The sequence below is a fragment of the Mobula birostris genome, chromosome 5 (assembly GCF_030028105.1).
Source record: "Mobula birostris isolate sMobBir1 chromosome 5, sMobBir1.hap1, whole genome shotgun sequence".
Lineage (NCBI taxonomy): Eukaryota > Metazoa > Chordata > Chondrichthyes > Myliobatiformes > Myliobatidae > Mobula > Mobula birostris.
Genome location: NC_092374.1, coordinates 977497 through 995485, shown reverse-complemented (window position 1 = coordinate 995485; position 17989 = coordinate 977497). Strand labels below are relative to the sequence as shown.

General features: G+C 45.7%; 2 protein-coding genes across 6 annotated transcripts in view; both read right to left on the bottom strand.

The window, feature by feature from the left end:
• Nucleotides 1-11554, bottom strand: part of LOC140197487 (excitatory amino acid transporter 1-like) — an 80649-nt gene extending 69095 nt beyond the window's left edge. For 3 of the 5 annotated variants that reach the window (XM_072257454.1, XM_072257457.1, XM_072257458.1), the window contains exon 1: nt 11088-11554. In XM_072257454.1, the coding sequence (XP_072113555.1) occupies nt 11088-11190 (103 nt within the window). In that variant the 5' untranslated portion in view covers nt 11191-11554. The other 2 variants (XM_072257455.1, XM_072257456.1) reach the window with 2 other exon arrangements.
• Nucleotides 11555-16108: 4554 nt separating this feature from the next.
• Nucleotides 16109-16249, bottom strand: LOC140197469 (excitatory amino acid transporter 1-like). Its single transcript, XM_072257429.1, has one exon. The coding sequence runs from the start codon at nt 16247-16249 to the stop codon at nt 16109-16111; it is 141 nt and encodes a 46-aa protein (XP_072113530.1).
• Nucleotides 16250-17989: the final 1740 nt, after the last annotated feature.

Genomic DNA, 17989 nt, shown 5'->3' with positions numbered 1-17989 from the left:
TGAGATTCGTCAGACATGATTTTCCTTTCACAAATCCATGCTGACTTTGTCCGATCATTTCACTGCTTTCCAAATGTGCTGTTATCACATCCTTGATAACTGACTCCAGCAGCTTCCCCACCACCGACGTTAGGCTAACCGGTCTATAATTCCCCGGTTTCTCTCTCCCTCCTTTTTTAAAAAGTGGAGTTACATTAGCCACCCTCCAATCCTCAGTAACTAGTCCAGAATCTAACGAGTTTTGAAAAATTATCACTAATGCATCCACTATTTCTTGGGCTACTTCCTTAAGCACCCTGGGATGCAGACCATCTGGCCCTGGGGATTTATCTGCCTTCAATCCCTTCAATTTACCTAACACCACTTCCCTACTAACATGTATTTCGCTCAGTTCCTCCATCTCACTGGACCCTCTGTCCCCTACTATTTCTGGAAGATTATTTATGTCCTCCTTAGTGAAGACAGAACCAAAGTAATTATTCAATTGGTCTGCCATGTCCTTGCTCCCCATAATCAATTCACCTGTTTCTGTCTGCAGGGGACCTACATTTGTCTTTACCAGTCTTTTCCTTTTTACATATCTATAAAAGCTTTTACAGTCAGTTTTTATGTTCCCTGCCAGTTTTTTCTCATAATCTTTTTTCCCCTTCCTAATTAAGCCCTTTGTCCTCCTCTGCTGAACTCTGAATTTCTCCCAGTCCTCAGGTGAGCCACTTTCTCTGGCTAATTTGTATGCTTCTTCTTTGGAATTGATACCATCCCTAATTTCTCTTGTCAGCCACGGGTGCACTACCTTCCTTGATTTATTCTTTTGCCAAACTGGGATGAACAATTGTTGTAGTTCATCCATGCAACCTTTAAATGCTTGCCATTGCATATCCAACGTCAATCCTTTAAGTGTCATTTGCCAGTCTATCTTAGCTAATTCACGTCTCATACCTTCAAAGTTACCCCTCTTTAAGTTTACTAAAACTCAGCAAGCACTCAGAACCCATTTGGCTGGCAATGAGAGGGACGTTCCTGTAGGAATCTCACTCTCAACACATACTTTCCTCAGGATGGATGCACTGAGGAAGAGACAGTTGCCCACCCTTTTGTGACAGTTCTTATCCTGAACAGCTGTCTTACAGAGGCTTCTCTGCTCCTCAGATTGTTCCCAGGACACACACATCAGTGCTACTGGAAGGTCATCAACTCAGTGAAAGATACTCTTTGGTCAGCCTGAAACTTGTTGATTATTCAGTACAAAATGTCCACAAGGAAATGCTGCCAGTTGGCACAGTCCAGGCTGCAGGGGAACGTACTAAAGGCTGCAGGGATGCACTGAAGCCTGGTATAGTCAATGCAAAGGCTCTGAGAAGTTTGGCAGTCTGGGGTCCTTCAGCCTCCAGAAGTCTCCCAAACACTGGAAGTTTGCTTCATCCCAGGAGGCCATGAGTAGCAGTGGTGAGAGGTACACATTATGCAAACATGACTCATACAGAATTAATTCTGTGACTACATGGACTGAATTACACTACACAAGTAGGGAATCAGGCACGTTTTCTTCTCACAAACAAAGTTTATTTTGGAAAAATGTTTCCAATAACATTTTGGGAAGCAAAAGAAGAAATTTCTGGGTCCCTGGCAGAAATATTTGCATCATCTCTAGTCCTGGGGGAGGAGTGAAGAAAGATGGCACCAGCAGTTTTTGCAGACCCAGACAACTTCCAGTTCGACCATGAAACAGCTTTTATTTTTGCTTTTACGTCTTTTCTTCTCGAGATTCTGTCAGAGTCCATGATCTACAGTTCAAACTACAGCTCTTCACTTGGTGGGTTTTCAGACTGGCTGTGCAGCCTAGCGCCTTGCTCTCTCTAGGAATGGCCTGGAAGAAATGAGACCTCAGGGCACAACCCTGTGGATGACCTGTTTCCTCGTCAATTTCGCCAACTGAAGCATTGTGGGTGACTGAAACATCAAGACAGCAGGCTGTGTGTTTGCTAATCACTGGCTGCTGTCAGAAAAAGGCCCCTGTACTTGAGCAATCCCTTTCTCTCACTCTCTCTCTTCTGATGGAGAGCGAGAGTCTGTTGGTCCTCGAGACAAGGGGCTTGGAGTCGAATGCTAAGGATGTGGTTTCGGGGTACTTAGAGGCACACGATAAAATAGGCCGTAGTCAGCATGGTTTCCTCAAGGGAAAATCTTGCCTGACAAATCTGTTGCAATTCTTTGAAGGGATAACAAGCAGGATAGGCAATCAGTTGATGTTGTGTACTTAGATTTTAAAAGGCCTTTGACAAGGTGCCCACATGAGGCTGCTAAACAAGCTGCAAGTCCATGGTATTACAGGAGAGATTCTAGCATGGATAAAGCAGTGGCTGATTGGCAGGAGGCAAAGAGTGAGAATGAAGGGATACTTTCCTGGTTGGCTGCTGGTGACTAGTGGTGTTCCACAGGAGTCTATATTGGGACCGATTGTTTTAAGTTATAGGTCAAAGACTTGGATGATGAAATTGATGGCTTTATTGCAAAGTTTGCAGATGATACGAAGATAGGTGGAGGGGCAGGTATTTCGAGGAAGTACAGAGGCTACAGAAGGACTTAAGTTAGGAGAGTGAGCGAAGAAGTGGCAGATAGAATACAGTGACAGGAAGTATATGGTCATGCACTTTGGTAGAAGAAATGAAATAGTCAATTAGATTCTAAATGGAGAGAAAATACAAAAAACTGAGGCGCAAAGGGACTTGGAAGTCCTCGTGCAGGTTTCCCTGAGGGTTAATTTGCAGGTTGAGTCTGTGGTGAACAAGGCAAATGCTACATTAGCATTAATTTCGTGAGGACTAGAACATAAATGCAAAAATGTAATGATGAGACTTGATAATGCACTGATGAGGCCTCACTTGGAGTACTGTGAGCAGTTTTAGGTCTTTAACTTAGAAAATGATGTGCTGAAACTGGAGAGAGTTCAAAGAAGGTTCACGAAAATGCAAAGGGTCTTGGCCCGAAACGTCGACTATGTTTTTTCCTATGGATGCTGTCTGGCCTGCTGCGTTCCACCAGCATTTTGTGTGTGTTGTCATGAAAATGATTCCAGGATTGTCATATGAAGAGCATTTGATGGCTCTGGGCCTGTATTCACAAGAACTCAGAAGACCACATTGAAACCTATCGAATGATGAAAGCTTTGATAGAGTGGCTGTGGAGAGGATGTTTCCTGTGGTGGGAGAAGTAGCTGTGGAAACCAAGTCTTTGTGTATATTTAAGGCAGAGTTTGATAGATTCTGGATTTGTCAGGGCTTAAAGGGATAAGGAGGGGGTCAGGAGATTGGGGCTGAGTAGAAAATGGATCAGTCATGATGAAATGGTGGAGTAGACATGATGGGCCAAATGGCCTAAATCTGCTCCTATATCTTATGGTCTTATGTTCTACCGTGTCAGACCTCATGAAAGAACTTCATAAGTTCCATGCAGACGACTTCCAACACCCAGCCTTCATCAAACCTGTGGTAGGTCTCAACTTCTGGTAATTCCCTCCCCCTCCCTTCCCCTATCCCTATGTCACTCTGCCCCCTCCCCCAGCTGCCTACCACCTCCTCATGGTCCCGCCTCCTTCTACTACCCATTGTGTTTCCCCTATTCTTTCTTCACCTTTCCTGCCTATCACCTCCCTGCTTCCCCTCCCCCCACCCCTTTATCTTTCCCCTTACTGGTTTCTCACCTGGAACCTACCAGCCTTCTCCTTCCCACCCTCCCCCCACCTTCTTAAAGGACCTCACTTTCTAAGAGCTCTAAATCCTTTAAAACAACCTTACTTTTCTGTACACTTACTGGGGTAGTACTAACACATTTGCAGGCAAAGTATGTGTTAAGAGTATCTGCTATGTCCTTTACTGCATAATTTATCACCCCACTATTATTCCTAATACGTTTAACTTCCTCTGTGACTTTTCTTTTACTACTAAAGTATTTAAAAAATCTCTGAGGGATAGGCAACTGGACACAAAACTTTCCAGTTGTGGAACATAAAATAGTATAGCACATGATTGGCACTTTGGCCCTCTACAGGGTTCCCCAGTTAGTTTTCCACCAGGGCCAAATTATGTCAAGCATGCCAAGCCAAGGGCCAAAACGTCCAGGGTTTTTTTCACTGCGCTAGAAAGTTGTTTTATGGACAGATGTTGTTGTTGCTGCTATTACCATTATTATTGTTATTATTATTATTAGTAGTAGTACTAGTAGTAGTAGTAGTAGTAGGGTTGCCAACTGTCCCGTATTAGCCAGGGCATCAGCTAAATTGGTTTGTCCCATACGGAACCGCCCTTGTCCTATATTTCCCCTGCTAAGGTAGAGCGTTCCCATGAAACCGTTCGTAAGCCAAAAGTGTAAAGCACAGAAGCAATTACCATTAATTTATATGGGAAAAATTTTTGAGCGTTCCCAGACCCAAAAAATAACCTACCAAATCATACCAGTAACACATAAAACCTAAAATAACACTAACATATAGTAAAAGCAGGAATGATATGATAAATACACAGTCTACACAACGTAGAAATAATGTATGTACAGTGTATTAGAATCGGGAAGATTAAGCCAAAACCGATTTGTAGAAAAAAATCAGCACGTACACGCATGCGCACGTCACACATGCACACACAGGTGCCCACGCAAGGCTTCATGGTCATGGTAGTCTTTCTAGGGGTAAACACAAGTGTCCCGTATTTGACTGCTACTTTTGTCCCTTATTTGGGATTGAGAAAGTTGACAACCCTAAGTAGTACTAATAGTAGTGGTAGTAGTAGTAATAATTTAGGCCTGGGATTCTCAAATGCATTCTTGAAACAAAATAAGTCCAAAACCAACCATTTAATTATGACTCTAGCTATCACAACTGTCAGCTGTCACATTGAGAACTCATCTGGGACTTCAAATACATGCATGCGTGCACGCACGCACACGCGCACACACACACACACTGTAAACGTGGTAGTCTTCACCACTTCTCTTCCACACAAAGAGTTTAGTAGTACTGCCTTTTCCACTGTTTCTGTTCTCTCATTTAAGCTATTTGTTCTTTTTTAATTAAACTATGTAGATTAGATTAGATTAGATTATGAGGACAGTCAGTCCTCTTTTATTGTCATTTAGTAATGCATGCATTAAGAAATGATACAATGTTCCTCCAGAATGATATCACAGAAACACAAGACAAACCAAGACTGAAACACTGACAAAAACCACATAATTATAACATACAGTTACAACAGTGCAAAGCAATACTGTAATTTGATAAAGAACAGACCATGGGCACGGTAAAAAAAGTCTCAAAGTCTCTCGGAAGTCCCATCATCTCATGCAGACAGTAGAAGGAAGAAAAACTCTCCCTGCCATGAGCTTCCAGCGTTGCAAACTTGCCGATGCAGCATTTGAAGTATGAAGTGTAGCTATAAATGAAATTATCAGCATTATTGTTGTTGTAATATTATTATTACACCATAATAAGATTGACAAATGGACAAAAATAATTTCCCAATCAGTGAGGGAAGTGACAGCGACGGGATGAGGCAATCCTTCTGATGGCGGGCCTGTATTCTGTTGTGGCAATCCTGAGGCACTGGCCAAGATGTGCATTGGAGAATCTGTTTCTGTCCTGGTTCTTGATTGAGTTCATTGAAGAAAACGGTGACTCACATGTGTACGTGGAGGGGAACAGTGTGAGTAGGAGCATTGCAATAGCTCTCGTGTTTTTGAATTGACCTCGGGGAACCACGTTGATCCAAAAGTCACTCACCCCAACATCCTTGTGTTGTGCTTGAGGAAATCAGATGTTCCCATTTCCAAGACCTCCATCTGAACAGTTGCTTCACCTATGGAAGGCACCAGCCTTTTGGCCTCTGCAGCCTACTGGCCGTCAGCTGAAACGGAGAACGGCTGTCTCAGGAAGAGGAGGATGTCACCTGAGAGTTTAGGGGAGCTTTCAAATCGTTCCCTGAAGTTTTCTGCCAGGCTAGTCACGAAATCCTTCATCACTGGATCCACCCACGTTTCGTTCTACTCGCAATGCTCCCGCAGACGTGGAAAGTGCAACTTTGTCCCGTGAATCTCTCTCTCCAAAAGGTTCAGCTTTGACCGGAAAGCTTTAAGCCCCTCATACATGTCCGCAACAGTGTGGTTGTTGCCTTGTAATTGCAGGTTAGTTGTCCGCTGTCTAGTCGAGGACAGTAGGTCACGTGCACTACGGGGGCGTAGGTCAAGTGTACGGTGTGGGATGAGGTTAAAATAAATTAGAGCACCGTGCGCTTTATTTACATGTTAAGACAGGTGTGTTCACGTAAGTGCCAATGGGTCGGCGCAGTCCAGACATTTGGTTCCTGCGGTTCGCCTTTTGGGGTTGTCTGGCCCACAATATCTGTACTGAGCATATAAGTGGTGGGTTGTTTTTCAGACTGGAGGCCTGTAACCAGTGGTGTGCCTGGGATTGATACCACCTACCCTGTTGTTTGTCATCTCTATTAATGATTTGGATGAGAATGATTAGTCAGTTTGCTGATGACACTAAAATTCTTTGTGTACACCAGTTTATTCTTTTGCCATATCTATCTTAAAGCTAATGGAATGTCACTGATCCCAAAGCCTCTCCAACCCAGCCTGGTCGCCCAACAGCAAATCAAATGTCCCTTTTCTCCGAGGGCCATCTACATATTATTTGAGAAAACTTTCCCGTAGACATAAGTAGACAAGTTCATTCATTATTTCTTTTTTGAAGGAGAGGCAGTGGATGTCATTTACTTGAATTTTCAGAAGACATTTGCACCATTGCATGTAGCCACACATGAGGCTACTTAACGAGATAGAATCCCATGGCGTTACAGGAAAGATACTGGCACGGACAGAGGAATGGCTGACAGGCAGGAGGCAGCGAGGGGGAAAAAGGGGGTCTTTTCTGGTCTGTTCCTGGTGTTCCTCGGGGTCAGTATTTTTCACATTGTTTGTCAGTGATTTCGATGATGGAATTGATGGCTTTGTGGCAAATTTTACGGGTGATATGAAGGTAAGTGGAGGGGTAGGTAGTGCTGAGGAAGTAATGCGATTGCAGCAGGACAGACAAATTGGAAGAACAGGCAAAAAAGTAGCAGATGGAGTACATTGTTGGGAGATGTATGATGATACATTTTGGTAAAAGGAACAACAGTACAGACTATTATCTAAAGGGGGAGAAAATTCAAACATCAGAGGTGCAAAGGGACTTAACAGCCCTCATGCAAGACTTCCAGAAGGTTAATTTACAGGTTGACTCTGTGGTAAAGAAGGCAATGGTGCCATTTATTTCAAGGGGAATAGAATATAAAAAGGAGATAAGCAAGGACGGGTAACCCTTGGTAATTTAAAGTAAGTACATGTACAGTACAGCATTGTGGGCCAAAGGGCCTGTATTGTGCTGTAGGTTTTCTATGTTCTAGGTTCTATAATGCTGGGCCTTTATAAGACACTAGTCAGGCCACACTTAAGAATATTGTCAACAGTTTTGGACCCCATATCTCAGAAAGGATGTGTTGTTTTTGGAGAGAGTCCAGAGGAGGTTCATGAGGATGATTCCTGGAATGAAGGGGTTAACATATGAGTAGTATTTGGCAGCTTTGGGTCTGTACTCACTGGAATTTTGAAGAGTGCAGGGGGATCTCACTGAATCCTACTGAATGTTGAAAGGACTAGATAAGGTGGATGTGGAGAGGACTTTTCCTCTGGTGGGGGTGTCCAGAACTAAAGGGCACAGCCTTAAAATTGAGGGGAGATCTTTTAGGAGAGATAAGGAAGAATCTTTTTAGCCAGAGAGTAGTAAATCTGTGGAATGCTCTGCCACAGACTGCAGTGGAGGCCAAGTGCTTGGGTATATTTAAGGCGGAAGTTGATTGTTTCCTGATCAGTCAGGGCAAGGGATATGTGAGAAGGCAGGTGTATGGGGATGAGTGGGATCTGGGAACAGCCATGATGGAATAGTGGAGCAGACTCGATGGGCTGAATGGCCTAATTCTGCTCCTATGTCTTATAGCCTTATGGTAAGTGCAGTGTTAGGAAGTATTTAGAGGGCTATGGGCCAAATGTGAACACAGCTGGCATGGACAAGTTGGCCTGATGGGTCTGTTACCATGCTGTATGGTTCTCTGGTTCCATCACATCCCAACACCTTGGCTGGATCTTACAGAGAGCCAGTACAAACCTCTTTCCACATTGTCACCATTCCGAGAAATTCATTCAGCAACCGATCAGAATCAGAATCAGGTTTACTATCACCGTCATGCATCGTGAGATTTGTTAACTTAGCAGCAGTAGTTCAATGCAATAGATAATAGAGGAGAAAAAATAATCAATCAATTACTGTATACGTATATTGAGTAGATCAAAAATTGTGCAAAAACGGAAATATACATTAAAAAAGCGAGGTAGTGAAGGTTCAATGTCCCGTGATGTATACAGACAGTTTATTCAGCAACTGATGAGGTATACACACAATTCATTCACAACTGATGAGGTATACACAGCAACTGATGAGGCATACACACAACACACATCAAAGTTGCTGGTGAATGCAGCAGGCCAGGCAGCGTCTCTAGGAAGAGGTGCAGTCGACGTTTCAGGCTGAGACCCTTCGTCAGGACTAACTGAAGGAAGAGTGAGTAAGGGATTTGAAAGTTGGAGGGGGAGGGGGAGATCCAAAATGATAGGAGAAGACAGGAGGGGGAGGGATGGAGCCAAGAGCTGGACAGGTGATTGGCAAAAGGGGATACGAGAGGATCATGGGACAGGAGGTCCAGGAAGAAAGACGGGGGGGGGGGACCCAGAGGATGGGCAAGAGGTATATTCAGAGGGACAGAGGGAGAAAAAGGAGAGTGAGAGAAAGAATGTGTGCATATAAATAAGTAACAGATGGGGTACGAGGGGGAGGTGGGGCATTAGCGGAAGTTAGAGAAGTCGATGTTCATGCCATCAGGTTGGAGGCTACCCAGACGGAATATAAGGTGTTGTTCCTCCAACCTGAGTGTGGCTTCATCTTTACAGTAGAGGAGGCCGTGGATAGACATGTCAGAATGGGAATGGGATGTGGAATTAAAATGTGTGGCCACAGGGAGATCCTGCTTTCTCTGGCGGACAGAGCGTAGATGTTCAGCAAAGCGGTCTCCCAGTCTGCGTCGGGTCTCGCCAATATATAAAAGGCCACATCGGGAGCACCGGACGCAGTATATCACCCCAGTCGACTCACAGGTGAAGTGCCGCCTCACCTGGAGGGACTGTTTGGGGCCCTGAATGGTGGTAAGGGAGGAAGTGTAAGGGCATGTGTAGCACTTGTTCCGCTTACACGGATAAGGTTGGAGGAACAACACCTTATATTCCGTCTGGGTAGCCTCCAACCTGATGGCATGAACATCGACTTCTCTAACTTCCGCTAGGCCCCACCTCCCCCTCGTACCCCATCTGTTACTTATTTATATGCACACATTCTTTCTCTCACTCTCCTTTTTCTCCCTCTGTCCCTCTGAATATACCTCTTGCCCATCCTCTGGGTCCCCCCCCCCGTCTTTCTTCCCGGACCTCCTGTCCCATGATCCTCTCGTATCCCCTTTTGCCGATCACCTGTCCAGCTCTTGGCTCCATCCCTCCCCCCTCCTGTCTTCTCCTATCATTTTGGATCTCCCCCTCCCCCTCCAACTTTCAAATCCCTTACTCACTCTTCCTTCAGTTAGTCCCGACGAAGGGTCTCGGCCTGAACCGTCGACTGCACCTCTTCCTAGAGATGCTGCCTGGCCTGCTGCGTTCACCAGCAACTTTGATGTGTGTTGCTTGAATTTCCAGCATCTGCAGAATTCCTGTTGTTTGCGTTTAAAAGGTATACACACAGTTCATTTACACCTTGCTAAATGCACATAATTCATTCATAAGTCACCAAATACGTACACACATTTCATTCAACAGTTGACCAAATTTGGGCAATTTATTCACCGATCATGTGTTATCTGCAGTTCATTGGGCAAGTCACTGAATACAAGCACATTTTATTCTCCAGTTACTTAATAAAAGCACTGCATTTACATGTCATCAATCTTCACACATGTAGAAACAGTGAAGAAATAGATGCAGGAGTGGGCCATTTGGCCCTCAAGCCTTGAAGTGTAAAACACTTGCCCCTCTGATCCCCTTAAAACTCCTTCCTCTCACAAGTGAATGCCCTACCCTTATCAGCATCCCTTATAAATACCTCTCATCCTCCTCCACTCCTATCCAGTCTTTCCCCATAACTGAAGTCCTGCAATCATGGTGAACTTTCTCTGCGCTCTCCCTAGCTAATCACATGCATCCTATTGCACAGTGACCAGAAGTGCTCACAGTTCTCCAAAGGGTGACTAACTAGTATTTTGTAAGGTTGCAACATAATCTTAACTTCTATATTTCTGTGCCCTGACCTTTGAAAGCAAGCATGCCATAGATCTTCACCATCATATATCGCATGGTCCACAGGCAACTTTTAAGGAACTATGGACTTGCTTCTCTGTTCATCAACACTCCTTAGTGTCCTACTTTTTACAATATATGCTGTTCCTGTGTTTCAAGGGATTGAATTGTTTTATCAGGAATGAATTCCATCTGCCCGCACTTTGCCTGACTTTCCATTTGATCCATACCTTGCAGTAGCCTCAGACAAACTTCCTCAGTATCCACAGTACTATGAACTTGGTATCATCCAATACTCACTCTTCCTTCAGTTAGTCCTGACGAAGGGTCTCGGCCTGAAACATCGACTGCACCTCTTCCTACAGATGCTGCCTGGCCTGCTGTGTTCACCAGCAACTTTGATGTGTGTTGCTTGATCATCCAATACCAACTGTTTTATAACGTCTGCCACGATATTGCTGCTCTAATCTTCTATACCCCAGTTGATGAAGGAAAGTATCATTTGTGCTTTCTTCGCCAACTTACCAGCTGTACATTGTGTGTGTCCCACCATTAGAAATGAGCACAAGGAGCTGATTTTGACCACCTCAGCGCGGACATAGAGAAGATCGCCAAGCAGGTCACTCTGAAGCCGGCTGCAACATAAGCGGTGCCCATACCTGTGACCAAGCTGGAAATGATGAGGGGCATCACCATCATCTGTAACATGCGCATCAGCAGTTCTCCCGGGAAGGAGAAGTACTTCACCTGGCGGAAGCTCATCTGATATTTCCTGAGACAGAAGCCGAGTATGACACCTGTGGAGAGGGAACCAGTGAGACAGCACCCTTCATACAGGCAGAGAGCAACAAATGGGTGTCATCTGAGAGGGACCCAGTGAGACAGCACCCCTCATCCAGGCAGACAGCAACAAATGGGTGTCATCTGAGAGGGACCCAGTGAGACAGCACCCTTCATCCAGGCAGAGAGCAACAAATGGGTGTCATCTGAGAGGGACCCAGTGAGACAGCACCCCTCATCCAGGCAGAGAGCAACAAATGGATGTCATCCGAATACAGTGGTGTGGCGAGACAGAAGTATTGTAACGGCAGGATGGTGCGGAGAGGGAACCAGTGAGACAGCACCCTTCGTCCAGGCAGAGAGCAACAAATGGGTGTGCAGTGGTGTGGCGAGACAGAAGTATTGTAACGGCAGGATGACACAACCGTGGCTGACAAAGGAAGTCACTTCCAACATAAAAGCAAAGGGCATATAATAGAGCAAAGATTAGTGGGAAGTTAGAGGATTGTGAAGCTTTTAGAAGTGAAAAATCAAAGCAGCATGAAAATAATATCAAAGAGGATACCATAAGAACATAAGACCATAAGATATAGGAGCAGAATTAGGCCATTTGTTCCATCGTCTGCTCCGCCATTTCATCATGGCTGATCTAATTTTCCTCTCAGCTCAAATCTCCTGCGGACTTCCAGTATCCCTTCATACCCTGACCAATGAAGAATCTATCAACCTCTGCCTTAAATATATATAAAGACTTGGTCTCCACAGCTGCCTGTGGCAAAGAATTCCATAGATTCACCACTCTCTGGCTGAAGAAACTCCTCCTCATCTTCATTCTAAAAGGACACCCTTCTATTCTGTGGCTGCGTCCTCTGGTCTTAGACTCTCCCATCATATGAACCACCCTTTCCACATACACTCTATCAAGGCCTTTCACCATTCAATAGGTTTCAATGAGGTCACCCCTCATTCATCCAAATTCAAGGGAATACAGGCCCAGGGCCATCAATCGCTCTTCATTTGACAAGCCATTTTCATAATCCTCCTTTGAACCCTCTCCAGTTTCAGCACATCCTTTCTAAGAAAGGGATCCAAAACTGCTCACAATACTCCAAGTGAGGCCTCACCAGTGCTTTATAAAATCTCAGCATTACATCCTTGCTTTTATATTCTAGTTCTCTTGAAATGAATGCTAACATTGCACTAGCCTTCTTCGCCACAGACTCAACCTGAAAATGAGCCTTTAGGGAATCCTGCACAAAGACTCCCAAGCACCTAAGTTTTTTGTATTTTGTCTCTATTTAGAAAATAGTTAACCCTTACATTTCTTCTGCCAACGTGTATGACCATACACTTTACAACAGTGCATTCCATCTGCCGTTTCTCCTAATGAGTCTAATTCCTTCTGTAGCCTCTCAAAATTACCTACTCGTCCACCGATCTTCATATTGTCTGAAAAATTTTCAACAAAACTATCAATTCCATAATCCAAATCATTGACATATAATGTAAAAAGAATTGGTCCCAACACAGACCCCTATAGAACACCACTAATCACCAGCAGCCAGTCTGAAAAAGCTCCCTTTATTCCCAATCTTTGCCTCCTGCCAATCAGTCACTGCTTTATCCATGCTATAATCTTTCCTGTAATACCATAGGTTCATAACTTGTTAAGGAGCCTCATGTGTGGCACCTTGTCAAAGGCCTTCTGAAAATCCAAGTACACAACATCAACTGATTCTCCTTTGTCCATCCTGCTTGTTATTTCCTCAAAGAATTGCAACAGATTTGTCAAGCAAGATTTTCCCTTGAGGAAACCATGGCCTATTTTATCATGTGCCTCCAAGTCCCCTGAGATTTCATCCTCTATAATCGACTCTAACATCTTCCCAACCACTGAAGTCAGATTAACACAACACACATCAAAGTTGCTGGTGAACGCAACAGGCCAGGCAGCATCTCTAGGAAGAGGTACAGTCGACGTTTCGGGCCGAGACCCTTCGTCAGGACTAACTGAAAGAAGAACTAGTAAGAGATTTACTAGCACCTCTTTCAGTTAGTCCTGACGAAGGGTCTCGGCCCGAAACGTCGACTGTACCTCTTCCTAGAGATGCTGCCTGGCCTGCTGCGCTCACCAGCAACTTTGATGTGTGTTGCTTGAATTTCCAGCATCTGCAGAATTCCTCGTGTTTGTGAAGTCAGATTAACTCTCCTCTCTTCTGCCTTCTTGCAAGTGGAGTGACATTTACAATTTTCCAGTTTTCCGGAACCATTCCAGAATTTAGTGATTCTTGAAGGATCATTACTAATGTCTCCACATTCTCTTTCCCCACCTCTTTCAGAACTCTTGGGTGTACATCATCTAGTACAGGTGATTTATTTTTTCAGATATATAAAGAGCAAACAAGAGGCAAGAGTAGATATCCGACTGCTGGAAAATGACGCTAGAGAGATAGTAATCGGGTACAAGGAGACAGCAGATGAAACTAAGGAGTATTTTCTATCAGCCTTCACCGTGGAAGACACTAGCAGTATGCCAGAAATTTGAGAGTGTCAGGGAACAGAAGTGAGAGCAGTTGCTTGATGAGAGAGTGGGACAGTGGGCTTAGTGTGTGACTGACACAGGGCTGTGAGGAGAGAGTGGGGCAGTGGGATTACTGTGTGACCGTCACAGGGTGTGGGGAGAGAGTGGGACACTGGGATTAGTGTGTGACTGTCACAGGGCTGTGGGGAGAGAGTGGGGCAGTGGGATTAGTGTGTGACTGACACAGGGTGTGGGGCAGTGGGATTAGTGTGTGACTGACACAGGGTGTGGGGCAGTGGGATTAGTGTGTGACTGACACAGGGTGTGGGACAGTGGGATTTGTGTGTGACTGACACAGGGTGTGGGGAGAGAGTGGGACAGTGGGATTAGTGTGTGACTGTCACGGGGCTGTGGGGAGAGAGTGGGGCAGTGGGATTAGTGTGTGATTGACACAGGGTGTGGGGCAGTGGGATTAGTCTGTGACTGACAGGGTGTGGGGCAGTGGGATTAGTGTGTGACTGACACATGGTGTGGGGCAGTGGGATTAGTGTGTAACTGACATAGAGTGTGGGGCAGTGGGATTAATGTGTGACTGACACAGGGCTGTGGGGCAGTGGGATTAGTGTGTGACTGACACAGGGTGTGGGACAGTGGGATTAGTGTGTGACTGACACAGGGTGTGGGCAGTGGGATTAGTGTGTGATTGACACAGGGCGTGGGGAGAGAGTGGGGCAGTGGGATTAGTGTGTGACTGACACAGGGTGTGGGGCAGTGGGATTAGTGTGTGACTGATACAGGGCTGTGGGGAGAGAGTGGGACAGTGGGATTAGTGTGTGACTGACACAGGGTGTGGGGCAGTGGGATTAGTGTGTAACTGACACAGAGTGTGGGGCAGTGGGATTAATGTGTGACTGACACAGGGCTGTGGGGAGAGAGTGGGACAGTGGGATTAGTGTGTGACTGACACAGGGTGTGGGGCAGTGGGATTAGTGTGTAACTGACATAGAGTGTGGGGCAGTGGGATTAATGTGTGACTGACACAGGGCTGTGGGGCAGTGGGATTAGTGTGTAACTGACACAGGGCTGTGGGGAGAGAGTGGGGCAGTGGGATTAGTGTGTGATTGACACAGGGTGTGGGGCAGTGGGATTAGTGTGTGACTGACACAGGGTGTGGGGCAGTGGGATTAATGTGTGATTGACACAGGGCTGTGGGGAGAGAGTGGGACAGTGGGATTAGTGTGTGACTGATACAGGGCTGTGGGGAGAGAGTGGGACAGTGGGATTAGTGTGTGACTGACACAGAGTGTGGGGCAGTGGGATTAATGTGTGACTGACACAGGGCTGTGGGGCAGTGGGATTAGTGTGTAACTGACACAGGGCTGTGGGGAGAGAGTGGGATTAGTGTGTGGGGCAGTGGGATTAGTGTGTGACTGACACAGGGTGTGGGGCAGTGGGATTAGTGTGTGATTGACACAGGGTGTGGGGCAGTGGGATTAGTGTGTGACTGACACAGGGTGTGGGGCAGTGGGATTAGTGTGTGACTGACACAGGGTGTGGGGCAGTGGGATTAATGTGTGATTGACACAGGGCTGTGGGGAGAGAGTGGGGCAGTGGGATTAGTGTGTGACTGATACAGGGCTGTGGGGAGAGAGTGGGACAGTGGGATTAGTGTGTGACTCACACAGAGTGTGGGGCAGTGGGATTAGTGTGTGACTGACACAGGGCTGTGGAGAGAGAGTGGGATTAGTGTGTGACTGACACAGGGTGTGGGGCAGTAGGATTAGTGTGTGACTGACACAGGGTGTGGGGCAGTAGGATTAGTGTGTGACTGACACAGGGTGTGGGGCAGTGGGATTAGTGTGTGACTGACACAGGGTGTGGGGCAGTGGGATTAGTGTGTGACTGACACAGGGTGTGGGGCAGTGGGATTAGTGTGTGATTGACACAGGGCTGTGGGGAGAGAGTGGGACAGTGGGATTAGTGTGTGAGTGACACAGGGTGTGGGGCAGTGGGATTAGTGTGTGACTGACACAGGGCTGTGGGGAGAGAGTGGGGCAGTGGGATTAGTGTGTGACTGACATAGGGTGTGGGGCAGTGGGATTAGTGTGTGATTGACACAGGGTGTGGGGCAGTGGGATTAGTATGTGACTGACACAGGGCTGTGGGGAGAGAGTGGGGCAGTGGGATTAGTGTGTAACTGACACAGGGCTGTGTGGGGAGAGAGTGGGACAATGGGATTAGTGTGGGGATTTATGAAGAACTCTAAAGATAGATGGAAATGAAGCTTCAGGATTGGAAGAAGGCTGATTTGAATATTCTGAGACATGTCCTAGCACAAGTAAACTGAGTGAAGCTACTTATCTTTAGATGTCACCATTACTAACCGGCAATAACAGCCACCACAGTGAACAGCACAAACACGTTGTTCTTTCCAAATTTCTTCACATCATCACTGGTAATCCTCCGAATCCGTGACTTGGTTAAGGTGCGTTTCTGGATGCCTTGCTGGATTCGTTCCATTGCGTTGATGGCCAATACCCCTTCTGTCTGTTTTATAGTTAGCTTCTCAATGAGACTTGACAACGAACTCCTCACTTAGTGCAGCAAGTGTTGGTGCAGACCGCAAAGGATAAATGCCTGTCAGTTAACCAGAGAAAGGCACTATATCAATGTACAGTTGACACCGTATGTGAGCAGCCTCAGCTGCAGAAGATGCTTTCCACACTGGTGGCAGTGCATCGGATTTGGGCCGTGTGGGTTTTAGCAAGACCCTGCATGGCATGAAGTTCAGGAAAAGCCCATGGAATACAAGAGAGGTTGGGAAATTGTATCCAAAATTCGCAGTGTGGCAAGAAGCAAAGCAAAATGGTGGCTGGGTCTTTTGCAGAGTTTTCCCATGGAAGGAGACAGCAAAGACTGATTACTGGAATAGCAGGGATTGGCCTGGGGAATGTGGTTGGAAATACCTTTACTGTAGAAGAAAGAGAGATGATCTAATGGAAGGGTTGATGTTGGGAGCTTTGATGTTTGTGAGGTATGTTAACTATTTGGATGTGAATAAGGGAGGTATAATTAGCATGTCTGCAGGTGACATGAAACTGATGGTTGTGTGGAGATGAAGGTTGCCTAAAGATGCACCAGGATATAATTCAGCAGAAGGAATGGGCAGTGCGTTGGAAAACAGAATTTAATCCTGACAAGTGCAAGGTGATGCATTTTGAGAGGTACGCAAAAGTACAAGTGTGTTGATCAGAGGGGCCCTGGAATTCAGTAATGGTGAGGTATTGGGGTCTGTTCATCACAGCACTCCACTGGCTTCTGTCCCTTTTTAACTGTTGCCTAAGATCATTAAAGATACCTAAAAAGTGGAGAAGAGCCAAAGTTGTTGCTCTCCTAAAACCCAATAAAGACCCCAACATTCCTAAAAACTACAGACCGATTTTTTTGCTCCGCACCCTCTATATACTCTACGAGAGACTCATACTGAAAAGAATATCTCCCTTAGTCGAAGATCTTCTAACACCAGACCAAGCCAGGTTCAGGCCAGGCCGCTCTTGCTGCGGTCAAGTCCTGAACTTAACCCAGTATATTGAGGATGGCTTTGAAATGCGACAAATTACAGGGGCAGTATTCGTTGACTTAACAGCAGCATACGACACTGTGAATCACAGAGGCCTTCTACTGAAAGTATCTAAAATGTTAAAGAACGAAGCCACAATAAGAAGCCTCCTAGAAAATCGTAGATTTTATGTAGAAATCAATGGAATTAAGAGCAGGTGGCGTCCACAAAAGAACGGACTACCACAGGGATCAGTCCTGGCACCTCTACTATTTAATGTCTACACGAACAACCAACCAACCTTTCCTAACACACGCAGGTTTATCTATGCAGACAACTTATGCATAGCAACACAAGCTAACTCCCTTCCAAGAAGTTGAAGTACTACTTACAGCAATCCTCGAAGCAATGAAGCAGTATTCTGAGAAATGGTCTCTGAACCCAAATCCATCAAAAACTGGAGTGTGTGCATTCCACCTGAGGAATCGAGAAGCGGCTCAGAAACTCAAGGTCTTCTGGTGTGGGAAGGAGCTCGAACACCATCGGACTCCAATTTACCTGGTGTGACACTGGATAGGACGCTCTCATTTGCCACCCACATCTAAAAACTCCAAGGGAAAGTTGGCTCTCGCAATTCTCTCTTGAAAAAATTAGCAGGCACGAAATGGGGAGCTAATGCTCACACACTTAGATCAACTGCC

Bases quoted from the DNA above. Each gene is read 5' to 3' on its own strand.
- LOC140197469 (XM_072257429.1), bottom strand. From the start codon at position 16,249: ATGGAACGAATCCAGCAAGGCATCCAGAAACGCACCTTAACCAAGTCA.